Genomic DNA, 26,340 nt, shown 5'->3' with positions numbered 1-26,340 from the left:
TCACTTTATTTGACTAAATGTGTTTACTTATACATTTAATAGGTTTACACCTTCTGTCCGTATGTGCTTTTTATTTAAAACATTTGATTAACTTTTGGTTCACATTTCAATAAATTGTATTTGTATTTGCACTCCTTTTGTCCATTATTCTTACTGAAAATGTTAGATTACACATTCACATCTGACTGAAGATTGGCCCCATTTATTTGTAACGTTGCAAACTCTGCGGTACAAGGCACAAGTGATGTGAAGCTCATAAAGTGAGGCAAATAGAAATAATCAGCTGATGGAGTGTAGATGTGGAAATAGGTGCATTCGATCAGCTGACTGTTTTTACAATAAAAGTAGTACTGTAAAAGTGTACTGGTCTTAAAATCTCATAACATCAGCTTTTAATTTTCCTCTTGGATGTTCTTCTTGACCCTCAGAGAAGGAGAAATGTTGTGTCTTTCAGGCATGTCCTTTCCTAACAAAAATTACAGGAAATATAAAACATATTATTGCAGAACAAGTGTGTTATTTATGAAAGTGGTGTGTTTAGGGGCTGTAGATATAATTATTTTGTAATTGTAATGTTTTTTTTTTATTTCAACAGTGAGCTACAAAGACGATCAGATTATGAATGAACAGTATGAAGTTCATCAACATTGAAATATATGTTATTATCAAAATAATATTGAACTGTTATCAAAACGTAGTGCAACTGCAGAAGCTTGCTCTGTTGTCTCACTGAAAGAATAACTTTTACCACGTTTTTTACAGACAATATTGAGAGATAAATAGTAGCAGTTCTCACAATGTGTTAAATAGCTTTGCCTTCAATACATTAAATTAGAAAGCTGACAAAATCATAGTGCTTGTTAACATCTAAATGTAACTTTTTGCATGTAAAAAACCCTCAACTTGCACAGTTTATACTGTAGAAACTATGTCCAGGACAAGGTATTTGGAAGTTTTGGAAGATTCATAGCTAACCACACTGAAGATTATGGATTATCTCATATTTTTAAGCCTCAATTTGTCATCCCCCCCCCCCCCCCCCCTCTAACATCACCAGAAGTCATAATTGAAGGGGTCATTTCTCAAAATGTTCTTCCGGGGGAGCATCACCAAAATATTTCCCACCAGCCGCCACTGCATGCGGGGTTCCTCAAGGCTCCACCTTAGGACCTTTTCTTTTTAATATCTATATGCTCCCACTCAAATTACTAAAAACAGCGATCTAAGCTACAGTATCACATCTACAGTATGCAGACGACACCCAGATTTATTTTTAAATTTCACCGGGAGACTACTCTCTGATTAGAACACTGAGCAAGTGCATTGAGCACATCAATGACTGGATGACTCAGAACTTTCTCCAATTGAACAAACAAAAAACTGAGATCATTGTTTTTGGAGCAAAGAAGGACCGATTAAAAGTAATCGCAGAGCTTCAGTCGGCAGACAACAAAGTAACTCATAAAGCGAGGAATCTAGGTGTAGTAATGGATTCAGACCTGAATTTTAAGAGTCACATTACAACAGTTATTAGGTCTGCATACTAACACCTGAAGAATATATCAAACTAATGTCGCAACAGGATTTAGAAAAACTTGTCCATGCTTTTATTTTCAGTAGACTTGACTACTGCAATAGTGTATTCACAGGGCTCCCAACAAAATCCATCAGAAAGCTGCAGCTGATTCAGAACGCTGCTGCTCGAGTCCTCACAAACACTAAAAGAGTGGAACATCTGTCCGGTTCTGAGATCATTACACTGGCTTCCAGTCGACCAAAGAATTGATTTGAAAATACTATTGCTAGTTTTTAAATCACTAAATGGCTTAGGACCGAGGTATATAGATGATCTCCTGCATAACTATGAACCATCCAGGAGTCTCAGGTCCTCTGGGTCGGGTCTGCTCTCGGTTCCAAGAATAAGAACTAAACATGGAAAAGCAGCGTTTAGCTATTATGCCCCGATAATCTGGAAAAAACTGCCCGAATCGTGCACGTCCGCTGAAACACTTCCTATTTTCAAATCCAGACTAAAAACATATCTATTTGCCGCTGCTTTTAATTGAACTGTTCATACGCACACTGCAGTATAAGGCTATGCCTTTTAGTCATGTCTTTTGTACCTGCTGTGTTTATCTTTGCTTGTTTTATGCCTGTTTTTAAAGGCCATTTAATAATGTGTTTATGCTGTATTTATTCTTAAATTTCTGTTGTTTTTATTTTGTAAAGCACTTTGAATTGTCTGAAAGGTGCTATATAAATAAAATTGCCAGATGGAAAACCCACAGTATATTATAGGTTTTAAAGTGTTAGTTCACTTAAAAGGGGAAGTTTGAGGAGGTTTCATGGACATCTTTCGGGAAAATGTGAGAGGAAATGGAGCCAAAACCACTGAGGGTGTCCTCAAACACAGATCCCTGAGGAAGTACAGCATCACAGAGTGTATGACTGCTGACTCTGATCCTGGGCCTCACTTTGTTTTCAAAAGTGATGGGACACTTTTTTCAGATCAAAATAAAACTGTATTGCGCGCCACACTTTTTTTTGTACACACTAGTTTAATTACTATTTGCTGGCAACACCTAGACAGGATTCACAGAGTCAGGCTACAGACTGTTTTCCTAGGAACCATTATATATTTGTGGGGGGGGGACACTCATTGAGGAAGCCAATGATCTCCGTCTTTTTTAGTCTTGAACCAACTGTTCTCCTCAGCTGCTGCACAGTGGGAGAAATGATTTTTCTATTAAAAGTTGACTGATGTGTCCAAATTGCACATCTCGACACAGCCAGTGTTCTTGTTTATTATATTTCTGTGTGCACACTATTTTTCAGAACATTTATACGTTTTTTAAAAAGTGGTGGGTACATGACGGGGGCAAATGACTCATCTCAAGTCCTTTTGAATTTGCCTAGCCTCCAAGTCATTTTAGAATATGAGAACTGATTTGGATAAAAAGGGACAATGTCTTAACACTGGAAGAGTTTAAATACTGTTCTTTATGCATTACTGCACTTATTGGAACAAAGAAAAACCTGGCTCATAAATGAAAATATGAGTAAATAACAAATAACCTGTTTTTAATGAGAAACCTTATATTAGATCAACAGATCGCGTTATATTGATTGTGTTCTGATTATACTGATTTAACAAGATCAAATAACATTATCATAACTAGGAAAAATTAATAATATGGTTTCTTACCAGAATATATGTTAATAAAATTATAAAGTTTTCACGTTATAAAACTGGAAACAGGAACATTTAAAGCAGCAAAACACAGCCATAATGTGTCTAATATTGGGTGTGGTTTTGATTCAGATTCTGGTTTCGTTGTTTTAAATGTATTCTCTATATTTTGTTAATTTACCCTACAGATGAATGTTTCTACACAAGTTTTATTTTTCCTTCACTATAGGATTAGTCTCTTTGGGAATCCACTTTAGCTTAACACAAAGTTAACATTTTACGGTAATGTTTTAAAGGCTACAGTGTGACAGTGACACTAAATGGACGCTTCCACCATAAATCTAGTAAGGTTCCTTCTCATATTCCTCTGAATATCACACTCGGTATATAAAACATTAACAAGAAAGATCTAGAGAAACGGTTTCAGTACAATCATTTATTCTGCACCATTGGAAACAAAACCAAGAAGTGAAATCAAATATAGACCACCAATGAGTAGACCACAAAAATAATATTCCCTCTTTATGAATCAACTCCACATCAGACTCTGCCTTCTTGGAAGGTCTAAGCCTGAGGAGGACAGACGGCTGGAGGTCTGAACCTGATCCTCCCCCACAATATCCCCAGAGGATTATCCTGCACATCACCAGGCTGGTCTCACAGAGACTAATGTGTGGTGCATCTGAACATGTTAGCAGCGTTTAGACTGCTGGCTTTAACTTAATATTCTGACAACTGGTAAATAGTGCATCAGGTTGTGTGAAACTGCCAGTCTTATGACATGCACCTGGTCCAAACCCTGTATTATTATGCATCACATATTTGTATCCGCAGATCATTTTACCCGTTTTCACAAAAAGACTGGTTAGGTCAGCAAACTTAAGCTACTTTGTGCCAGGGTTTCCCACACATAGACTATACTTGGGTGGGCCGCCCAGGTATAGTAACGGCCGCCTAAGTATATTTTGCGACCTGTTTAGGTTTTTTTTTGGTCCGTGACCACGACGTTATCTGCGATCGATTAACTTGTGGACAATGATCCCTCACTTTACACCTCCTGTACCCAGTCCCGGACTGGCCATCGGGAGGACCGGGGGGTTTCCCGATGGCCTGGCCTGTTAAGTGGCCTGCCTCACACAGGGTGACTGGCTGTCTACATGATGTGGCCTGCCGACATGGCCACTGTCATACAGATCATAAATCAAAGCCCTTGATTGGTCTCTGTGTGTCATTCAAGCTCGGGATAACCTCAGGTGAGGCAAAGGACTCTCTGAGTGTTTAGATAGTTAACTTAGTCTAAGTTCTCAGTGGGTCTCAAACGGTTTGGTCACCATTTATGTAAACACATATTTCCATTTGAGAGGGTAGTGATTAGTCAAATATGCATGAATAAATAAATACAAAGTTAACTAGGTGAAAAAAGGCAAGATACACTTTTAAAACTTGTTGAGAGCTAAAACTAGTCTTTGCTGCTGCCTCAAAGAGGAGAAGGGAGGAGAGGAGGGAGACAATTGAGGCTGATTCAGGAGCAGAGACACACTCACAACTATAAATGAACCAAAAATAAATAAATAAACAAGTTTCAGTGTTTTTCATATTGGAAATGGGATGTTATTGGTTATGGCCATGTTCTTATGATTTTATGATTATTGAAATGTATACAGTTCTGTTTCATATAGGTGTTCCGATAGATCTAGTCTATTTATTTCCCCCCTCAAAGTGCACCAGATTGATGCATTTAACTCCAACATTTAAAAAAAAAAATCTTACCGGGGGAGCATGCCCCTGGACTCCCCTAGAGGATTTGAGTCCACCCCCACTTAAAATCACATTGATAGGTTCCTAAATACATTTACCATTTTTTGAAATAGTAACCCATGTCCATATGTTTATTTTTGGGTAGTAGATTTAAACTATATGGCTATCAGGGCCCTGCCTGTACCATCGCATGAAGGGTCTGCTAACAAGCGACCAACAGAAAGGTTAATGTTAACGTCGCCTCATGGTGTTTTCCTTTTTATGATAGTTGGTCAAATGACTGATTAGGCTGGACAGTTACCATTATTTGGAATAGACAAGACAATAAGGGATATTATATTTACTTGAGATGGAAAGAGCAACCGGTAAAAGTGGATTGCTTTTATCATAGATTTGAACTGTTAGTTAGCAGGTTATAAACCTGTAAGTAAAATTGACAATAAACGTAAGTATAACCTAACTCAAATTAACTTAATTTAACTTAACACATGTAAAAACTCCCGTATCATCACCTTAAAGAACACCTTTACATTTTTAACTTCAGTATTTATAAGGCGATAACAAATGCAAAATAATATTTAGTTTGGTCCATCTTAACATTTTAATTTTGTTGGATATGATGGATAATACCATGCCAGGGTAATTCTAGAAATATAGTATGAGACAAAACTGAGCTGCTCCCATTAAAACAAACATTTACCATGACAATTAGTCGCAGTGACCAATCATGACAAACGTGTATTGTTGTTAGCGTCAGTGTGTGGTAACAGGGCACTTGTCAAGGCCTTTTGGTTCTTTTGATTAGAGAATTTGCGACTCATCATCTGTCTGTAATGGGCGTCCCTTGCCCAGGCTCTTCCAGTCATACCAGTCCTGTCAGAGCGCTGTCGCCGTGGAGACACCCCCTTAGTTTCTTGTTTGTGCTTAGCGGCCAGCTCTGGGAACTGCTGGGTGTATAAACGGTCAGTGTACTGCAGTTCTGGAGTTATAAGTCTTTGACATTTAATTTTGGTCTGTGTGTCTAAGTCTGGGTTTAAGTTATATCCCTGAATTACAGCTGCTCCATACTGGAAGGGCTTTAGCCCCACGTCTTTTATCTTGGACGGGTCAACTGCCCCCCCATCTTTCAGGCAGCTGTTTGCCAGCATAGTCTGTAGCTCTCTCAACTGAGAGACTTCTCTCTTCATCTGCTCTTGCCCAACGAGACTATCCACTTTGAGCCAGAATGAGGTGTTAAAGTGCAGGTAGATCCTCCAGTCCAAAGCATTCCACCTCTTTATTTTCTCTGCAGTTTCTGGTAAAAGTGGGTGACGGGATTTTTCACTGCGACTGTTGAGCTTAAAAGAAACAATATCTTCCAGGGACCAGCATAGAGCATGCTTGAGCAGGATCATGGACTCATCAAAGTATTCAGAGATGAGAATAAGGTGGAAGTCTCGTTCAATGGCTGCAATGGCCATGCTGGTTCTCTCATTCAGGTCATCAGCACCAGGTGCAACGTTGTTGTCGAAGCCAAAGTCAAAAGCCAAGATATTGTGAGCGTAGTGGTTGTTGGTCACCGATGAGTTGTAGTTTTTCCAACTGTTGTCGAGGAAGTTGTCCAAGCTGTGAGTCTTGTGGAAGGCCGGGATGCTTCTGTAATAGATGAAGATGGACTCCATCATGGCCACAGGGTTCCTCAGGATGGAAAAGTAGAAGGTATCCCTAGGCATCACTTTGGCAACCTGGGACAAAATATAGGAAGACGTTTAGAGACGGAGTGCTGAAAAATTCAAGAAAAATTATGTTTGGTAATCTTCTCCCAAAGCATTTTAATTGTACAATTTAAATCTCTCTCTATATCCTGAAAGTAGTCTTTAAAGGGGACCTATCATGCATGCAAAATGCACTCTTGTACGTCTTTTATACATGAATGTGTCCCCGGTGTGTCAGGGAACTCACCAAGTGTCCGAAAATACAACCCTCTCTTTTCCTCTATACCCAAATCTCTAAAAATGGGGCTGCAACAGATCTGATACAGACTGCTCCGCTTAGTGGTCAATTCTCCACCTGTCAGGGGAATGAGAGGTTGGGCCACGGCCGGCCATTGCCGCTCGAAAGCGCTGGAGACGCTGTAGTACATATGCCAGGCCTGTAAGTGGCGCTGTAGTCTGCCACAAAAGCAGCAAAGAAGACATCCCTTGCATGGTTGCCATGGTTGCCCTTCTGTATATTCTCCGCTGTGGCTCTTTTTCTCCCTCCCCGAGTCAAGCGTTTGCGCCTCCTGTTTTAAAACAAATGAATAATGACTCTATATAATCATAATGTAAGGGATAATGTGCAGCGACGTGGTCATTATGGGGAAAAGAACACCGACAGGCTGATCAGGAGCCCAACGCGAAGCAGAGGGATCTAGATCGGCATCCGTCTGCTTGGGTCCCGCTTATTACATGGCCACATTCTCAACAAAGTAACGATATGACTCCCAATATTAATTGAAATGCTTTTATGGATTTAGAAAATGATTTTATTGATTACAAAATAGTTGTATTGATATAAACTGACATGCATCCGCTAAGAAAAGTAGTCCGTTGTTACTGTTTGAACTAACGTCGCAACGGCAGGAACTGCTTCGATAGTGTTTTTGAGGAGCTTTTTGATTACAGATTTGAAAACATCGTTGCTTGTTTTAAAAGTAGCACAATTCATTATGTCAACCCTTGGAAAGTATCTAGATATCCCTGCCCTAATGCCAAAGTAACTGGTAACTGAATATGTGTCGCCGTTTGATGTCTATGTCTGGACCGTTGCGTAAAAAGGAGGGTTTCTGCCCCATTACTTCTCTTCTTACTTCTATAAGAATAAAACACGGAGGACGGAGATCTCTTTTTCTCCCCCTCTTCTGACAGCCCAGAAGCTGATCTCAGAGCACGCTCCCCTCTCCTGCAGGATCTGTTTGGTATTTTGAAAAAAAACTATATTTATATACTTTATATAGGTATGGCCCTACAATATATTGTTCAAATGTAGCATGATATGTCCACTTTAAATTATACTCTTGGTATCTGTGGCCGTTGCAAGTATCTCCAATCATTTCATTTGGCCTGTGCCCTTACGTTCGTACGGTTTACGTTCATTTAGGTCTCTTATGAGGGGAACTGGGGGTAGTGGCTGTTTTGAGCTGAACAGTGACGCCAATGTTGGGGAAAAGTCTCTCTAAATGTAGCTACTATTGGAGTTAGTGGTTCCAGCTACTTTAATTGGAAAAGGTTTTATGACACTGGGCTGGGTTTCTTAAGTTGGTATAATTTCAAAATCCACTGTACTCTTGCTAGCTTCTTAAGCTTATTACCAACCATAAAAAATGTTTATAATTAAGAGAAATTATATCTCAAGAAACTGGTAAATATTATGTTGCCAAACTCTAAACCCACCATAGCTACTGGGGCCAAAGTGGGTAAAATGTACCGGGCTTGCCTAAATAACATCCATTCACCAATGGTGGGTCTCAAAGGGAAAGATTACTTCTGGGTTTTTCCTTTGTCATTATTGACCATCCATTATATACCATCCTTATATAAATGGTATATAAATTTAAAATTAGTCTAGACCCACGCTAAATATCCATCACCACAGTACCCACATTTACCCCTAAGGCCCTCTACAATAGTTTTTTCCACATACAGCCCACAGGAGTCCATTTAGACATACAGTACAGCTCAGGCATGAAAACAGTTCCACAACTGAACTTGATTGGTTTTCTGATGACACTCACCTCATATTTTCTGAACCTCATGTGGTTGCACATAATGTGAAACTCCCTCAAACTTCGGCTGCTGACACCTTCCACAAAATGTGAAGCAAAGGAGAACGGGTAAAACAGCTGGCTGTGTTTGTTCAGAGGGAGAGCAAAAGTCAAGTTCCTGCTTTCTCCATAGCGATACAGTATGTTTAAGATGGTGCTGCTTGCTGTTTTGTGTGTCTTCAGGAAAACAATGTGAGACTTTGGGTGGCAGGTTTCTTTAGTAGGGACACTGTTTATGTGAGCCTTTAAAAGACTAGGTGGATTGGGAGTGTCTGAAATAAAACTTTTCCTAGTGCTGTTGAGGGCCAGAGGAACCTGAAGTCCAAGGCTTGCTCCGTGTTTTGGTAGAAGAGGCTTCCCAGCAGAGACTTTCCTTGCCTCCGTCTGAGAGTCTATAGCAAGGTTGTCCACATGTTTTGACAGAATATAATCCAGTTGTTTTCGGTTTCCCTCATTCTGTTGATGAACATCTCCAGTTCTGTCTGCCTGAGGTGACTTCACGTCCGTCTTTGCAGTAAGTGATTGGATGCTTTCCCAGACATTTAGCACTGTAGGAAACAGGTGCTGTTTGTTGACAGATCTCAGTTGTGGGAGTCCTGTCAGCTTGTCATTCCTGTGAGAAGTCATTAAAATATGTTACAACATTTATCAGGTTCACAAATACTCATTACACTGTCAAATTAACATTTCATATTGCTAGGTTGCTATGTAAATTGTAAACATGTTTGCAAACAAGGTGATATATCATAAACCCAGTATCCTGACTTGCCCTTCATTTATCACCCATAAGATTCCTGGGAATTCTTGGCGTAAAGAAATGAGCTTTTAAACTGTAAAATGAGGATAATTAGTCATAGAAGGATTTTTTCCCACAAACATTTTCTGATGTTATATGTTACATCATTAAATAATGTGGTAGTAACACATTTGTCTTATATATAGATTTATAAAAGTATACATTCCTGGAAATGAAAACATATTTTTGCAAGAATGTATTGGCCTGAAAATATTGGGATCACATTTCCAAGCTTTAGCCATATTCATGACCCATGGGTTTAAATCTCCATTGGTATGATATGATATAGAGGACCAGGGGTGGATCTAGAAAAATATTCATGGGGGGGCAAGAGGGTGGCAGGAGATTATGAGGGGTGGCATCCCCTGACAGAAGTATATGCTGATTTAATCGCAGTCATATCAATTAATGTTAACTTGGAAAGCCACAATATTTATATTTTAACTCAATAACATTTGGTGACATTATTGTGGCACATCAGGAAAGCCTTAAATATAATTGAATGAATTTTAACTGAACAATAACTGAGTTTGTTTGTCTCACTCTTAGACCAGCAGGGATACCAAATATATGCAGACTGCTGCAATAAGTACATTAATTAACTGTCTCATCGATGTGTGTCTGTATGAATATGATAATAATCATATTATTATATATGATTATATATTATATATTATTATCAGCTGTCAATCACTGTTATGATTCACATATTCAGTGTTATTATTAAATAAACTATATATTTTTGGAGGAGTTAATGATGAATGTTCCTCAAGATGCTTGCTCACCCTCCTTCAAATTTGAAAGACAAGTAATTACTATCATAAATCAAAAGAATCAAAGGAACAGTTCAGCGCCCCACAACTTTCTGACTTTACATCAGAAAGAACAAACATTAATGAAGTGACTAACTGCATCAGTTAGTTAGTTACAACGTGTATTCAGCTCAGAGGTCGCGTTAACCGAATGTTTTCCGTCTATGACGGATTTTTTTTAACAATGACGGACAAATCTGAAAGCAGTCCGTCATTTTGACAGATTAGAACAAACTCGGAACAGCGCCAAAGCTTCCCCGCAGCGAGGCTCCGGTGTTATGCCGTGTTATGCATGCCCTCCAAAAAGGAAATCATACCGTTTCCAAACCTAACTGTGCCGTACAGATCATTGAGATGTCTGTGAGTTATGGCTTTATGCTGTGCACGCTCCCGCGAGGTGCAGCAGCCATGCATAACACGGCGCATGTGAACTGCCCCCCCCCCCCCGTTGACAGTTCACGAGCATGCTTCCCCCCCCCCCCCCCCCAGGGTTGTGTGAAGGCCGACGGGTAATTCTGGATTTTGACGGAAGTTTTACGATCCTGTCCGTCAAAATGACGGGCAGCGAAAAAGTCTAGCGCAACATCTGATTCAGCTCAAACATATAGATCGCTGCAGTTATTATCCAGTGGAAAGCCCTTACCTACTGGCCTAGTTAAATCAAAGTGGTTACTTTTTTTTGGATGGGCAGTGTAGTTTTACACACCGTCTTATTTGACTTTCTCAGGAATTAAAACTGTTTTTTGGGGGCAGACCCCCACAAAGAAAATGTTATACACACAAGGTCATCATCTTAACAGTTTATTATGCTCATCGAGTCATCCGTGAGCAGAGCATCAAGTTGGCATGCCTTTTACAGCTGAATGTGGCGATTACCATCTTGTTCAGCAAAACGCCTCACAAACTGATTAAGATCAACAGCTTTAGAGCGTTTTGATTCGATGCTGAGTACAGCCAAACTTCACAGTCACTTCTCTGTCATTGTAGACCGCAAATACCTAATTATTTCCGTCTGCTTGGGTCCGAATGCTTCTCGTTTTGCGCCGTCCCCCCCGTCCCCGCTCACATGAAATCGCCGCCAATCATATTTCCACGCTCGCGCCAGGGCCGGGGGGGGAGGGGTTACAAGGCTCGCGTCTTGTGCTGCATTCACTTGCACTCGGACATTAGAGTTTCATCTCATAAATGTCCGATGAGCCACAACTTTTCTTTCAAAACAAAGCTGCCAACTGGGGTGGCAAGGCATTTTTCTGAGGTGGCAGCTGCCACCCCGTGCCACCCCGTAGAACCGCCTCTGCAGAGGACATGATATTTGAGACGTATTATTATTTCAGTCAGCCATGTGAATATATGTGCACAGCAGTAATGGTGGGGGGGTTGGCTACATACTTTACCTGGCCTGGCGGGCAACAAAGGTCTGAATGGTGATGCAGACCACGAGCAGGATGAGTAGAATCCACAGGGAGTGCCGCCTGCTGCACAGCCCCCTCCTCACACACCTGCAGGAAGCACACACACAATAGACATTTATATCATAACATTTCTCTTTCATGATTTTCTACAATACTTATTATCGTTTTTTTTTATCACTACACTTAGAAGCACTTTGCCTCAAATAAACAAAGAGCTGTTCCTTAAATGTGTTTTCTTTTTCTTTTGTTTCATTTAACCTTTAGTGAATAGAGTTCCTGAATGATTACAACCTGAACAATTCAAGTATATTTTTTTAAATGATAATACTAACATTATCTATTAGAAGCTACAATGTTGTTCTTTAGAGCTATTTACTGGTCAGAAGTTATAATACATGTGTCAAGCATCTGCACATAAATGGAACTACTTCTGTACAGATCCACAATTTAGGAGATACACATTATAGCTCTTGTAGAGCGCCTACATCAGGCACTCTTGAATGCTCTGTGGAAAATGCTCACTCACCATGAGCATTCAAGTTAAAAATGTTTCCATTTACTTATGTATTTTCACTGACAAAGCTTTTGAAATGTCAATGCCAATTAAATTAAAGTTTTTGGAATTAGATATATCCACAATAACCATCGATTGCAACTGTGTTTACGAGCAGGAGTTGTTTGTTATTATTCTCAAATACGAAAAATAAAAAGATGTATAGCTTCTTAGTCCTTCCTCACCTGGCTTCTATCTTGTTTGGTTTGGTAAAATGTTTTTACATAACATGTTAAGACGCTTTTATCCAAAGCGACTTACATACTCTTGCCCAGGGACACAATGACATGCTGACTGCAGTGGGGTTAGAACCTGTGACCCTCTGATCCCAACACCAAGGCTCTATCCACTGTGCCACACGCCTCCCTACATTTAGTTTAATAATTACACACACTTCACTAGTTCAGTCAGACAACTCACGTGTTTCTCTTTGATATGTTTATTATAAGCAGCATATCGTTTGAGTTTGGCGTCTAGGCTCGGGCCTCATCACACACAGATTTACAAAGAACATTGAGTGATGATTAGATAACTATCCCCGAGCCTACAGGTGGAAGCTGGGGTGGTGGGGCAGGCGAGCAGCAGCAACATGAAACACAGCAGCAGGAACATGAACGCAGCAGTAGCAAGTGAACACGGCAGCGGCAGCAGCAGCATAGCGAGGCAGGAAGACCTGGCAGCTTCAATAGAGCGGCATGTTTAGGAGAATGTGTTTGGTTGGTTGTCAGAGGGACGAGGTGCGTCACGTGTTAATGTATCATTGGTGCTCGAGTTGACTGCCTGAACTAGCTCGCAGGCTTCGCCCCATTTATGTAAAATAAACAATCTGTTAAATTGCTTCTTAACCATTCTGGATACTTTCAGTCTTAGCTTTGAGGTAACTATGGTCAAAATTGCATACTGCATAGCTTGTTTGCAACAAATCTGGGAAGGAGCTTATGTCAGTTTTAGGGGGGTTCCTTTGGCAGCCTCATGTCTTAAAGACTGCTCGGGAACAGGTCTGTGGCTTACTGAGGATAATTCAAAATGGACTTTCTGGACATTAGGTATAGCCCATCGGTAACTGCCCGAGGACTAAGGTTGGGATGGTAGAGTTTGCTGTAAAATGCCTTGGATGAGGGAAACTCCAGTTCGTTGTGTGGGCTACCTTGGTACATTGGGATTGGTTTTACAGACAGAAAACAGTGTAGAAATGTGGCTTGAGAGAGGGTTATGAAATGTAACAAAGGTCCCAAAGCCGTAATTGAACCCAGTAGGCACTCCTCAGGTTTATGTCATGGTTAGGGTTAGTTTCCTCCCTGTTTCAGTGCAAGGGATTGGACCCTGACACTCACTGTGGTCTTGTGCATTGCATGCAGGGGCGGACTGGCCATCGGGACGTTCGGGACGAATCCCGATGGGCCGGTACTGAAGTGGGCCGGTCGGACGATGTGGGCCGGCCGGTAACCGGCAGGGCTCGACATTAAATGGCCCGCTGGCCCGGAAGCACTATTTAGACACCCCGGGCCAGCATAACGTACTTTCCACTTGCCCGCTCGGGCCACTAAAAATATTGCTTTAAAGTAATTGTCCTGTGGTATTGGTATTTTGACTAGCAATTTACTTAAATTGTTGCGTTTATCAACGCTACAACATAGCGTTCCGTGAGTCGGTTGTCGTTGTTGGGTGAAAAGCAAACAGCTGTTTGCTGCGGAGCGCAGCGGGATCGCGCTCCTTCACTACAGACTATCGCGCCACCTAACCATTCGCCAAATGTTTTTAATACCAGCGGTAACCGGCCAAGCGCCGGGCAAAAAACAATCTTCAAATAAAAGAAAGTCACCGGAGGAGTTAAAGGAGAGTGACAGGGAGTATGAGAAGAAGAGGGAGAGAAAGTTTCAGCCAGCTTGATCGATGGAGTTGGCTGCAGTGATGCGTCCTAAAACCCTTTTATAATCTGTATCTATCGATTAGATTTATGATTCGAAAATTATAAAAGTAGGGTAGACATGTGGAGATTATCCGGCTGAACAAAACGTGCATTTATCAAACAGGTTTGTTTTCCACAGACCTTATTTCCAGCTATTTTCCAAAACCCTTGTCGAGGGAACAAGCAGCTTACTTCCTGGTTTCAGGACGCGTCACTGGCTGCACCTCTCAATATGATGCCAATATAAACAAGGTCTTCTGTCGGCTCTGTACATCAATGCCGACTAGTGTTGCACGGTGTACCGATACTTGAAAGGTACCGCGATACCCTGCCGTTAAAAACGGTACGATTCCTCCGTTTCATTAGTATCGGTACTTTAAGAATGACGGGGGAAAGTACTCCCGTGAAAAAACGCCGTTTAATAAGAGCCGTGTGTGTTCAGCGCTCTGCTTCCACTCCTTGCACTGCAGCCGTGCCTGCAGTCCCGCTCCTCTCAAGCACGTTCTAAGTCCCTCCCCTCTCTCGTGCACGCGGCCACGCGCTAGCTGCCAGAGCATGTGAGAAAACGAGAAGCATGGCTGCAAGTGGTAGTGCAACTGCCGCTGCGCCTCGGCTTGTTGACAAAAAAGACGCCAGAAGTCTGTGAACGGGCCGTTCAGGTGTTCAGAGCAGAGCTTCCTGTCGGAGCAGCAGAACGTGATGTGCACTGAAAAGTTTTTCTGTCGCAATATTATCGTTGAGCAAACTTAACTAGCAAACTAGCATCACTATCTGCTAACGTTAGCTTTAGCCTTCGTTTTCTATTAGTTTTTTTCATAGGCTATAAACGGAGGTGGTATAAGTAGCCTATATATCTTGTACTTGAGTAAAAGTAGAAGTACCCAGGTCTTGTACTTGAGTTAAAGTAGAAGTACCAGAATGTAGGAACAATCCTGCAATCAAAATGTTCCTCAAATAAAAGTACAAAAGTATTATCATCAAAATATAGTTATAGTAGCGACAGTAAAAGTAGAAGTGCTCAGGTCTTGTACTAGAAGCACCAGAGTGTAGGAATACTCTGTTACAGTAAAAGTACTGCATTCAAAATGTTCCTCAAGTAAAAGTATTAAAGTAGCGACAGTAAAAGTAGTCATTGTGCAGATTGGTCCATTTCAGAATAATATATATGATATGTTTTATAATGATTGATCATGAAAGTGTTCTCAAAGCTGGTAAATGTGCAGCTAGTTTGAATGACTTTGTAGACTGCAGGGTAGCTGGTGGATTTACTCCAGGTGGAACTAAAGTCTGATTTAACACTTGATTATATTTCACATCATTCATCCAGATCTGTGAAGTAACTAAAGGGATTAAATACATGTAGTGGAGGAAAAGTACACCATTATTTCTGAACTGTAGTGGATTAGAAGTACAAAGTAGCAAAAGAAACATTGAAATACTTAAATAAAGTACAAGTATCTCAAAATTGTACCCAAGTAGTACTTGAGTTTATGAATTTAGTTTTTTTTACTTTTACACCAGTGGCTATAAAGATAGAAAGACTAAGCCTTGCACAGAGGCATGAAAATACATTTTCAAAATGCTCAACAGTGCTGCCAAAATGTTAAACTCACTGCTACACAATTAAAATAAATGCTTTTATATATATTTATATTAGATGTGACTCTTTGGCGTTTCTGTTCTTCTTAGTAACACTGCTGCTTTAGTTGTTCTGACTGCTAAAATCATCTGTTATTCCTAATTTTAAAGCCGATATTCCATGTTTCCCTTTTTTTAAGAAAAGTATCGAAAAAGAATCGGAATCGCAATTCTTGACTCGGTATCGAAACCAAAATGTTGGTATCGTGACAACACTAATGCCGACCTATGCTGAAAAGTAAGTGAAGAGTAGACAATATAAAGGTATTGGCAAAATGTCCCAGCAGTTTAGGATAATGAAGGTTCTAATCAAATAAATTACATAGCCATTACATGTATAACTCCTAATGACAGGAAGGCAGAAAGTGCATTATACAAATAATAATAATAGCAGACATTTTTTAACAATGACCACAATATCATTATTTTAATAAACCAAATATGAACAATTGAGGAAAATGAGGAATAACTGATGATTCAAATGTTGTAGTACAAGTAGTAATGTAGTTAGTGCATACATTACTATTGCAACAAATGTGTTAATTTTCTTCATTATTAGTCGATTTTTTTTTTTTTGGACGAATGCTCCGGGCCCGGTAGACATTATTTACCCTTAATGTCTACCGCTAGTAAATTGTCTACCCCCCCACCCGGTCGACAATTTACTTGCGGTACCGCGGTGGGCCGGCGGTACCGAAGTGGGCCGGTCGAGAGTCCCGGGCTGATTTGTAGTCCCAGTCCGCCCCTGATTGCATGTCATGTCTGTTTTCGGCCTGCCTGTACTTTTGTCCCTCAGTCATATATTGGGGCACAGCATAGTAGTATGATGAGCTTGCAGGGATTTGAGTCCAATTTGCTAATCTTCCTGATGAGTCTGTCACTAATGGGTTCCCATTACAGAAGTGAACTTCATCTTCCTTAACTAAAGAACGTTTTAAATGTTGGAGATACTTTGTGACCAGAGCCAATCCCTCAACTTCTGGTTGACACAAAGGATGTCCAGGTTGTAACTTTACGTCTCTGTAATGACATGAGCTTCTCTTGTGGTTTCAAACATGGTGTTCCAGCCTCAAAGACTGACTTCCAGAGATAACACTTATTTGAGCTTCTGATTTCCCGTGGTGGGCTTTGATCAGCCGCTGTCACTATGGCCAGTTAGGTTTTAGTTTGCCATTGGGGCACATGAGCTTGCTAGTTTGAACCCAACCATATAACAGTTCTGCCTTCAGGAGACTTTCCCTGGCCTATTAACCCCTAGGTCAAAGGTTACGGACTCACATTGAACAGGTTTTGGGTTTTATAGAAACAGCCTCATCATGTGCAGCCCAACCAACTCCAGCTGTTGTGAAAATGACAAAACCCCCACCTCAGCACAATGGAAGTTGCGTTTTAGCATGTCAGACCAGCAGACTAAGGTATGTATATCAGCCTTCAATAGCAAAGACAATCCTAAAAAGGAAGAGATACTGGGACCTGGTTCATGTTTCCACACAGCAGAGAAGTGGCAATTGGCCTCGTCATGTTCTGTTGGTTGGATGTGTTAGCGCAGCCAGAGCTTTCTATAAACAGAGTTCAGCAGGCAACCACATCTCCAACCACAGCTCCAGATGGAAAATAAACACTGTCTGTGGCTCTGAGCCAAACTGTCTGTGGCCTGAGTCTTTATAGACAGCTCAGATATATAGAGTTTCACTAGTGTGATATACCATTCTAATGAGGCTTAGTTATTTCCTATAACAGCTCGTCTAGTAGTTTATAAGTTTAAAACTAGTTTAATTCAAAAGCTGGTACTCTATTAAACTTTTGCAGGAGCAGGAGAGGGTATGCAATTAAAAAATAAGCAATTGATGTGTGTGCATGTGTCTGATGTCAGGGTTTACCCAGACATCGACACACTCACACACCAGTGGCGTAGCCACCATAGGGCCAGGGTGGGCCCAGGCCCACCCAGTTTACTCATTGGCCCACCATGAGAAAGCTTCGGTGTTATTTATTTATTTTTAATTTTTTTATTATTATTAATAATAAAAGAAATTATTCACCCATTGAGAATATCCAATAATTCAAAGTGAAATTCAAGTGAACAAATATCGAGTATAATTAATGTTGTATGTGCTTTATCCTCTGAACCGAACTCATTTACGGTACAAACTGATTGTTGGTTCCGGTCATAGGTTCCGGCGCGCGCCATAATAACATGAGAGAGGCAGAGAGCTGCCTGCAAAGTAAATGATGGCTCAAAGTTCACTAATGAACTTTGGTTTTTAAAAAAAAGCCAGACTCCAAGAAGAGCCCCCACTGCCCTCATCTAGCAGCGTCATCATTATCATTTTCTGATAACGATGAAATTGCCCCGCCTCCCTCTCCCCACGTCTCCCTCTCCCCACGTCTCCCTCTCCCCACCTCTCCTGCTGCTGTGCTGTCAGAAGAAAACAAATGTTAACGGAAACTCTGCCGCACGGTTCCCTCGTCCCTTGGAAGAGGCGGAGAGGTGGGTGTCTTTCATCTGCTGGTGGACAGTCCGGAGATATACACAGGGTTGGGTTGTGACGGAACACATGTAACGGCGTTACGTAATCAAAATACACAAATCAAGTGTATTCAGCTGGCGTTACATTTGAAAAATGAGTAATCTGATTACAGTTACTTTCGTAAACCTGAAGTGAATACATTTTGGAATACTTATTGGAATTATTGGTGGAAAAGTTTCCTCACAAAATGTAATACTCATTACCGGCAGAACTGTGTGCACACTGCACGGCGCTGCAGCATGTCTGTGAGCGAGAGAGAGATGCAGCGTGTCTGTGAGGCCCCGCCCCCGCACGCAGATGAGAGAGAGATCTCTTTTTAAATATATTGAAAGTTAGAAATGGAGATGGTTGGATAAAATGTGCAAGATAAAGTTTATGTAGCATTTCTTTATGTCGAAATGATGACATTTATAACGGGATAAAATCAAAGTGAATGGCCTGCTGCTGCTGAAGGCATGGGGCAAGTGACTGGAAAAAGTTGTAAACGTTATTACATCGTTTCAGATAATAATAATAATGATAATTCATTCTATTTAGGGGCGACTTTCAAAGCACCCAAGGACACCTTACAATTCATAACATATTCCAAGGAAAGGTTTTAAGGCAGTACAAAGAATGCAGTCCGGGTGATGGAAAGTATTCCAAAAGTATTCAAGTAATCTGCCACCGGTACCGGTGGGGATTGTTGTTAGCTTCTGATGCGCAGAAGAAAAATCTGGCCCACCCTATTTTTTACTGGCCCACCCTAAAGTACAATTCTGCCTACGCTACTGTCACACACACACAATACAATTTCCTCTCTCTGCCTTATGTATGTATGTGTTGGTTCTTGGTGGGTCTGAAAGAAAGTTATGCTGCTAGAACTTGATCATTATCAAGAAAAACAGTTTACACTGTGGCAGAATTTAACACCAATCTGCATGTTCAACCCTGTCCTCCAGAAAGTATGTTGCTTGCATACTAATTTACTTTTTATATGTATTTTTAAGGGAACATAGTGTCTCCACCACAGAAGTCAAAGGGAGGAGATTGATGTGGAGTGGAGGACTTTGACGTGTCACATCATGATTTGAGCTTCATCGTGAGGCCCAGAGGCTGGCCTCCTCTGGAATGGAAACCAAAACTGTTTCTGCAAAGTTAAATCAGAGAATAAGTAAATCCAATCCATTTACATTCTATTTTATTGTTATTAATCCAGTTTTTATTGCATGCTGTTTTATCGTGTTATTAAGGTGTTCAATTCTAGTTTTTGTATTGAATACGTCTTCAATTGTGACGTTTTATACACTGTTTTGATCTAAAGCCTGGATTGAAATTGCCAGGTGATTTTAATATTGGATGGAAATTAAGTGAACCACAGGCACATTAGTGAAACCCTATGTTTAAAGTATCCAGCAGTGGTGTAAAGTGAGACTCTATTGTGACAGACCCTGTTGTAAAAGTATGGGAGCAAAGAGTTTGCAGACATCAGGTCTTAATAAGAGGGGAGAAAAAAGCCACAGGTTTCCCCGGGCTACGGGAACATCTGGAGCCAGGCATACATCTCCTCCAGGCCTCCCTTTGCAGCCCTCACAAACACTCATGAACTGTTAACCTCTGTGTGTAAGTTAAAATGTAGCTTCAGGTAGGCAATTCTTGTCCTTTCTAAGAATTCCAGGCATCTCTCTGCCAGCGTGGGCTGGAGCTCAGGCAGACGCAGAGCCAGCCAGACAGCAGGTCAATGTGTCCTCCTAACTCACTGTGGAGGTTTTCTCCCAGCTAGGTCACCATGAGAAAAGCATTTCCATTTAGTCTGTAAACCAAACACCAGGCTGTTCATATGAAGCCTGGCAGAATGTGATAGCAGCACGGTCAATTGACTTTGGAGCAGTTAGAGGAACAGAAGGGGATTAATAGCACAGGCAACAGTTTAGGATACTTTCCCATTTTCACTTGCTAATTATTTCCAATGACTCAATTTAGCTCAATGCTGCAGATATTTCACATTAAACTACCGGGAAAGAGAGGACATATGTGTTTTGAGCTCCTCTGGGACTTGTAATGCCTCTGTTGACGATAGCTAACCAACAATCCAAGAAAAAGCATGTAGAAGTGATCCGGAAAACAAAGTAAAAGATATTATTTGTGATTTAATCTACACTTTTAAATGAATATAGACTATGGGTCCTTGAATTGGTCAGTGATCTTGACATTTAAACACATACTACTGCACGAAAACAGGTCCAAATCCTACGGAGCCCCCTAAAAAAAAAAAACATTTTGCGAAATCTCGCAAAACCCTGTTGCAGTTTGTAGACGGTCCCTAAGCACTCCTCTCCCTCCTCCAGCTGCAGATTGTGACCAATTATTGATGTTTTGCTCGGATGACGGTGCGTATCGAACTGTTCTGATTAAAACGACTCTGTAGCTCATTGTCTACCTTGCTATGATTGTAAAGTCATGTTGTTTGTATTTTTACAACGTTATGTTCATGAATTATTGATCCGCGAAATTCGAATCTGTCAATAACTCAGCTCAGAGGGACGTGCATGTCCCCTCGCTCTGAGTGTTCTCTTGAGGTGTCTTTCACTTATGTGAAACCCGTGCCTATTGCCAAGCACTGATGTTATATCTTTATATTTAAGGCCAAGCTCAAAGTAAAATCGATGAACCGCTCCATTGTTGTGGTGTTGTAATTTTTTTTTCTTCTCCATGTCTCCATACAATCCATACTGAAGATCATGCGACATAATTAAAGGCTCCGAAACAGGAGTCTTTAAGACTGTAATCTGATGCTGATAAGCTTATATTTCGCACTGGCAGGAACCTGATGCCGATAGGATATCAGCACCTCGCTGAGTCAGCCAAGAGATGCCGATTGGGACTTTTGATTTGTTTTCCTTTCACCTGACAGTTTGTTGTTCCTTAAATAATGGTTTTCATAACCAAGAACGCTGAGAATATTTCAACAGAGTATATGTACACAAACACAGGTAGCATATATTTAACTCTGAAACACTTCCTGACCCTTCCTGTCATTTTGATTCACAGGAAATTACACTTATTCTAATTGAGTTGGAATTTATTGTCAGGGGAATAAAGGACCAAGGCCGAGTCACTGTGGCTCAGTGGAGGTTGGGATATCAGTTACAGGTCCACAGTTTTGGATAGATACAGTATATCATATTCAGACTAACAAGAGCAGTATAACATGTCATTTCTTTCTGCACTTTTTGCTAAATACTCTCCATCTGCCTTAAAAAACACATACTTTTTCCGTGATTATCATGATATATCACAAAATCTGAGAAGGGACTTTAGTGACTCTCTATGAGTCACAACATAGTCAAATAAACAATACACTCAATGCAGAATATAAAAGAGTGAATCATCCGAAATAATTGTTAATTATCACAAGTACATTACATGTTAGACGCTTTTATCCAAAGCGACTTACATACTCAATACTGTGGACAATCCCCATGGGAGCAATTTGCGGTGAAGTGTCTCAGGGACACAACGAGATGCTGACTGCAGTGGGGTTTGAACCTGTGACCCCCTGATCCCAACACCAAGGCTCTAACCACTGCACCACACGCCCCCAGAACAGTCTTTAATACATTTTGAATTGTGATAGAATCTGGAAACAACATAACTTTGTCCAAGAAAATGTAACATTGCACTGAACTGCAGCAGTAACAAAATCACTAATTTTAAAGTGGACCTATCATGCTATATTTGAATAATATATTGTAGCGCCATACCTATATAAAACATGTCTGTGAAGTTTTTTTTTCAAAATACCAAACAGATCATGCATTTTAGCCATGCCTCATTTCGCTCTATTTGCTGTATTCCAGCCCTGTTTTTGCAAGGGCTGATTCTGTGGCAAATGAGCTGCAGCTGACCACGCCCCCCTGCAAAGGAGGGGGGTGAGGCACGAGCGTCATGTTACCATGCTGTTACCATGTTGTTACTCTTAGGGAAATAATTATCTCAGACTCCTAGATGTGACATACAGGACCAACCTTGACGTCTATTTATGTCCTTTAAGGACACAGGCTGCTTCAGCCAATAATGTTATTGTTGTCCTTTAAGGACACAGGCTGCTTCAGCCAATAATGTTATTGTTCCCATTCTGTGACCGGTCAATACTAGGTTACAGATGGTCTTTGTTGTGGATGCACTGGGACACTTCCTTCTTTGTTGTTTGTGGACTCCAGGGTATGACATATTCGAGGCCATAAGTGGCGGACGCAGGTGACTCAGTGTGCCCAAACTGTCTAAAGCTATCTTATCAAAACATGCTGACGACTCTCTCTGAAACCAGTTAAATGGGCTGACAAGAGAGAGGCGCTGCAGAATTGACGTGGCAACCACCCGTGCAGTCAGACCGTGACTGCTGTGACTTGTGATGTGAATTCTCCGGCCGTACCTCTTAATAAATCATCAGTGCTCTGACATCAAAACTCCTGCTCTACCTTGTCTCCTTCCTGAGTCGGTGACTCCTCAAACATTGCTACACAGAAGTTTCCACTACAGTTACCATACTGTTACCATGCCACGGCAACCTCTCATTCCCCTGATAGATGGAGAGTTGCCCATATAGGTGGAGCTCCTTGTTTCTGACGTCAGAGATATTTCAAATCTGTATCATTTCTGACACTTGGTGAGTTCCCTGACACACCGGGGACACATATTGATGTATAAAATACTTTTTTTTGTTATGTATTTTTTAGAGCTTGACTTTTTGCATGATAGGTCCCCTTTAAATTAGAATTAATGAGGCCGTATTTGTACATATATATATATATATATATACACTCAGTACACTTCGATCACTGTGGTATGGTTGTGACGACCATCCACAAAAGTGAAGCTGGTTTTAGTCTAACCTTGTGTGTCAGCAGGGCAAAATGAGCTCCTGGGTGCACCGACTGTAGTGCAATCCACTGTAGAGGTGTCTATATTTCTTCCTGTCTCTCTAAGGTCTGATTTTTCTTTTACAGTGATTGATTCACAACCTTGCTAGATCTGATCATAAAACTGGTACAGGTGTGTAGTGGAGATCACAATAGAGAGGCGAAGTCCCGCCCATCTACTTCCGACACATGGGACCTTATTTCGGAAAAATTATGTTTTGAAGTCAATGGGGAGAGAAAGATTATCTTTCGATCCCGTTTGAATTGTGCCACGAATTGCACATGCGTGCGTTGAAGCTTGCCGGTGGGCGTGTCTGAAACTCGACCAACAACCAATCACATGAATCTCTCGCCCTGGACACTAGGGGTGTTGAAAATAATCGTTTCTGCGATGCATTGCGATGCGGACGTAGACGATTCGGTATCGATGCAGTGACGGAAGATAATCGGTTATAGCGTAGTAACGTTGCTTCCTGATTTTCCGGCCGCGGCTTTACTATAACGTTTTTTTTTTCTGTCACTTTAATATCAAATCGGTCGGTGACGCAGAGATCAGGGAACAGACGTGACAGCGGCACAGCAACACCAAACACAGAGCAGTCTGCTTTATCCACCAACACAACACCACCAGTCCAGAACCAACAGCAGAAGGACCCGCTCTGAATCACTCCGTGTCGCTGCGGCTCAGAGACACAGGGATTTATGTTTTTCAAAAATAATTGCGTTACAATCATGTCAGGTTTTTGGTGGATTTAATTAAGTCTTGGATTGCAAAGTATGAATGCCCTCTAGCAATTTTCAGACGATATATACGTGTGTAAAGTTTGTGAAGGCAGGAGGAAAAAAGCTTCCGCGATTACCATCTCCTCTCCGTTCATCCAAACCCCGCCCCCTCCCTGAAAATAATGAGTGACAGGCTGATAGTGACCCGATTGAAACTTTATTATTCACTTAATCACGGAGATATAATGAAGCTAATTTAATCTCATACATTCATGGGATTTATGTAACAGTGAGACAGAGAATGTAAGTGTGCACCCACATGCACTATTTGTGTTTGTATATGCTGTTGTAAATACTCCTGTTGTCTGCTGTGTTCAGACTCAAGTCCTGTGTGTGATGCCACATTCAGGACATTCAGTGTCCTTTCTTAACAGAAGGCCGTTGCTAGAAGCTGCAGCTAGACTGCAGAAGCATTATTTTTTTGTTTTTGAGGATGGAACAACTTCACACACGGAGGCTAGACCTATACAATTAATTTATTTAGGTTTATAAATTAATGTCAAGACATTTATGTTATTGATTTCTGAAGCACTTTCTAAATAATAAAAAGAGAGTTCATATGTATTTACTGCATGTATGCATGTATGCAGTAAATACATACTGTATTGATGAAAAATAAGCCATGTGCAGTAATATAGAAAATTGAGGATGCAACGCATTGGTATGAATCATGATGCATCGGGATATCGAATTGAATCGAATCGTTGACAGGATAATCGTAATCGAATCGAATCGTGAGACCAGTGAAGATGCACAGCCCTACTGGACACACAAGCACACGGTTTGATTGGCTAGAGCTTCAATCAATCAATCAATGTTTATTTATATAGCCCAATATCACAAATGTTACATTTGTCTCAGTGGTCTTCACAGTGTGTACAGAATATCAGTATGACAATACTGGCATATGATTTGATTGGCTGACGCTTCCGTTGAAGCTTCAGAAGTTGAACTTTTCTCAACTTTTGAAGCGAGCAACGCGAGCGAAGCGACGGAACCACAATGCAGTTTGGCATCACCCCATTCAAAGTGAATGGGAAGAAGCATTGACAATGAAGGCTCGATAATCAGCTCACGGCATATAGGTGTAAGCAGGTGTAAAAAAACATTTTAAGTGGGGGGTGGACAGAACCTCCTCTAGGGGGGGGCATGCTCCCCAGGGAAGTTTTTTTTTTAATATTGAAGTTAAAAGCATCAGTCTGGTGCACTTTGAGAGCAACATGAAGAGAGCTATGGATACATCTCTCAACATCCATATGAAATATAACTGTAAACAGATTTACTTTTTCTTTATGGATATTTTACAAATCACACTTTAACTCTATTCTTGTTTTACTGTCATATAGTAGGCTATTTCATTTCATGTTTTTCATTTATTACTATTTTATTACTATATTACTATCTGACATCACATACATCGTAGCATTAAAGTTCACCGTTTATTTATAATTAATGAAAAAAAATGTGTTTTCCATGTCCTTTTAGGGACTCCATACTTTACTAATTGATAAAGCAACTAATCAATGTAGCACTATTTACGTCGCTAATTTTAAGGTAACTTGCACACATTTGGAAACAATTCAAAAAGAGCCTCGGTCACATAATGTAAGTGTGATAAGAAACATCTTTAACTCAATTCAGCCATGGTATGACCGGTTCAAAAGCTCGTGTAAACCTCTGGAACTTTCTACCAAATCGTTCCTTTATATTGTGTTTAACATTCAGTTTTACAGCAGAAATAGAGATAGACTTTAAGCGTTCTTAAGTGTTGCACTCCTTCTACAGACAGCCTGCATGAGTTCACTTTGGACCAACCGTCTGAAGGAGGAGAGAGGGTCTTTTTTTACTAGCAAATGATAACTAATATATTCTGTATTCGTCCTACAAACCGCTGAGGCTGTTTCTGGAATGTTAAACAATCAGAGAGCGGGAAGCAGGAGAGCGAGCAGAAGAGGAGCGGACTTACGAGGTGACAGAGCCCGGAGACTGGTCCCTGATCCATCGCCTCGGTGGGGACAGCATCTCCCCAAAAACACCCGGTAAACTCCCGCTGCGACTGTCTCCCGAGCCCCTTCTGTGGATGTGTGCGTCTCTCTCTCTCTCTCTCTCTCTCTCTCTCTCTCTCTCTCTCTCTCTCTCTCTCTCTCTCTCTCTCTCTCTCTCTCTCTCTCTCTCTCTCTCTCTCTCTCTCTCTCTCTCTCTCTCTCTCTCTCTCTCTCTCTCTCTCTCTCTCTCTCTGTCTAACTCTCCTCCACTCCTCTCTCTCTCTGTCT

At 40.9% G+C, this 26,340-nt stretch overlaps 1 protein-coding gene across 2 annotated transcripts; it reads right to left on the bottom strand.

Moving 5' to 3' along the window:
• Window positions 1-447: 447 nt before the first annotated feature.
• Window positions 448-26,111, bottom strand: gal3st2 (galactose-3-O-sulfotransferase 2). Of its 2 annotated transcripts, XM_034097864.1 has the most exons (5): window positions 26,034-26,111; window positions 11,735-11,839; window positions 8,703-9,345; window positions 5,649-6,672; window positions 448-466 (listed from the first exon to the last, which is right to left on the bottom strand). In XM_034097864.1, exons 1-4 carry the CDS (start codon window positions 26,087-26,089, stop codon window positions 5,674-5,676), a joined length of 1,803 nt encoding a protein of 600 aa, XP_033953755.1. In that variant the 5' UTR covers window positions 26,090-26,111; the 3' UTR covers window positions 448-466; window positions 5,649-5,673. The 2 variants fall into 2 exon arrangements, with proteins under 2 accessions (XP_033953755.1, XP_033953754.1); XM_034097863.2 differs by lacking the exon at window positions 448-466 and having other exon boundaries at window positions 4,977-6,672.
• Between the last annotated feature and the right edge of the window lie 229 nt (window positions 26,112-26,340).

The sequence above is a fragment of the Pseudochaenichthys georgianus genome, chromosome 13 (assembly GCF_902827115.2).
Source record: "Pseudochaenichthys georgianus chromosome 13, fPseGeo1.2, whole genome shotgun sequence".
Lineage (NCBI taxonomy): Eukaryota > Metazoa > Chordata > Actinopteri > Perciformes > Channichthyidae > Pseudochaenichthys > Pseudochaenichthys georgianus.
The sequence above is the reverse complement of the archived record's forward strand: the minus strand, read 5'-3'. Positions and strand labels throughout refer to the sequence as shown.

What these genes read in the sequence shown, in the direction of transcription:
- gal3st2 (XM_034097864.1), bottom strand. Translation starts at nt 26,089, where the DNA reads ATGCTGTCCCCACCGAGGCGATGGATCAGGGACCAGTCTCCGGGCTCT. An exon ending in TTTGTTGCCCGCCAGGCCAG is followed by an intron (nt 9,346 to 11,734) that starts GTAAAGTATGTA and finishes GACTTCTCACAG; the next exon opens with GAATGACAAGCTGACAGGAC. An exon ending in TGAGGTTCAGAAAATATGAG is followed by an intron (nt 6,673 to 8,702) that starts GTGAGTGTCATC and finishes ATTTTGTCCCAG; the next exon opens with GTTGCCAAAGTGATGCCTAG.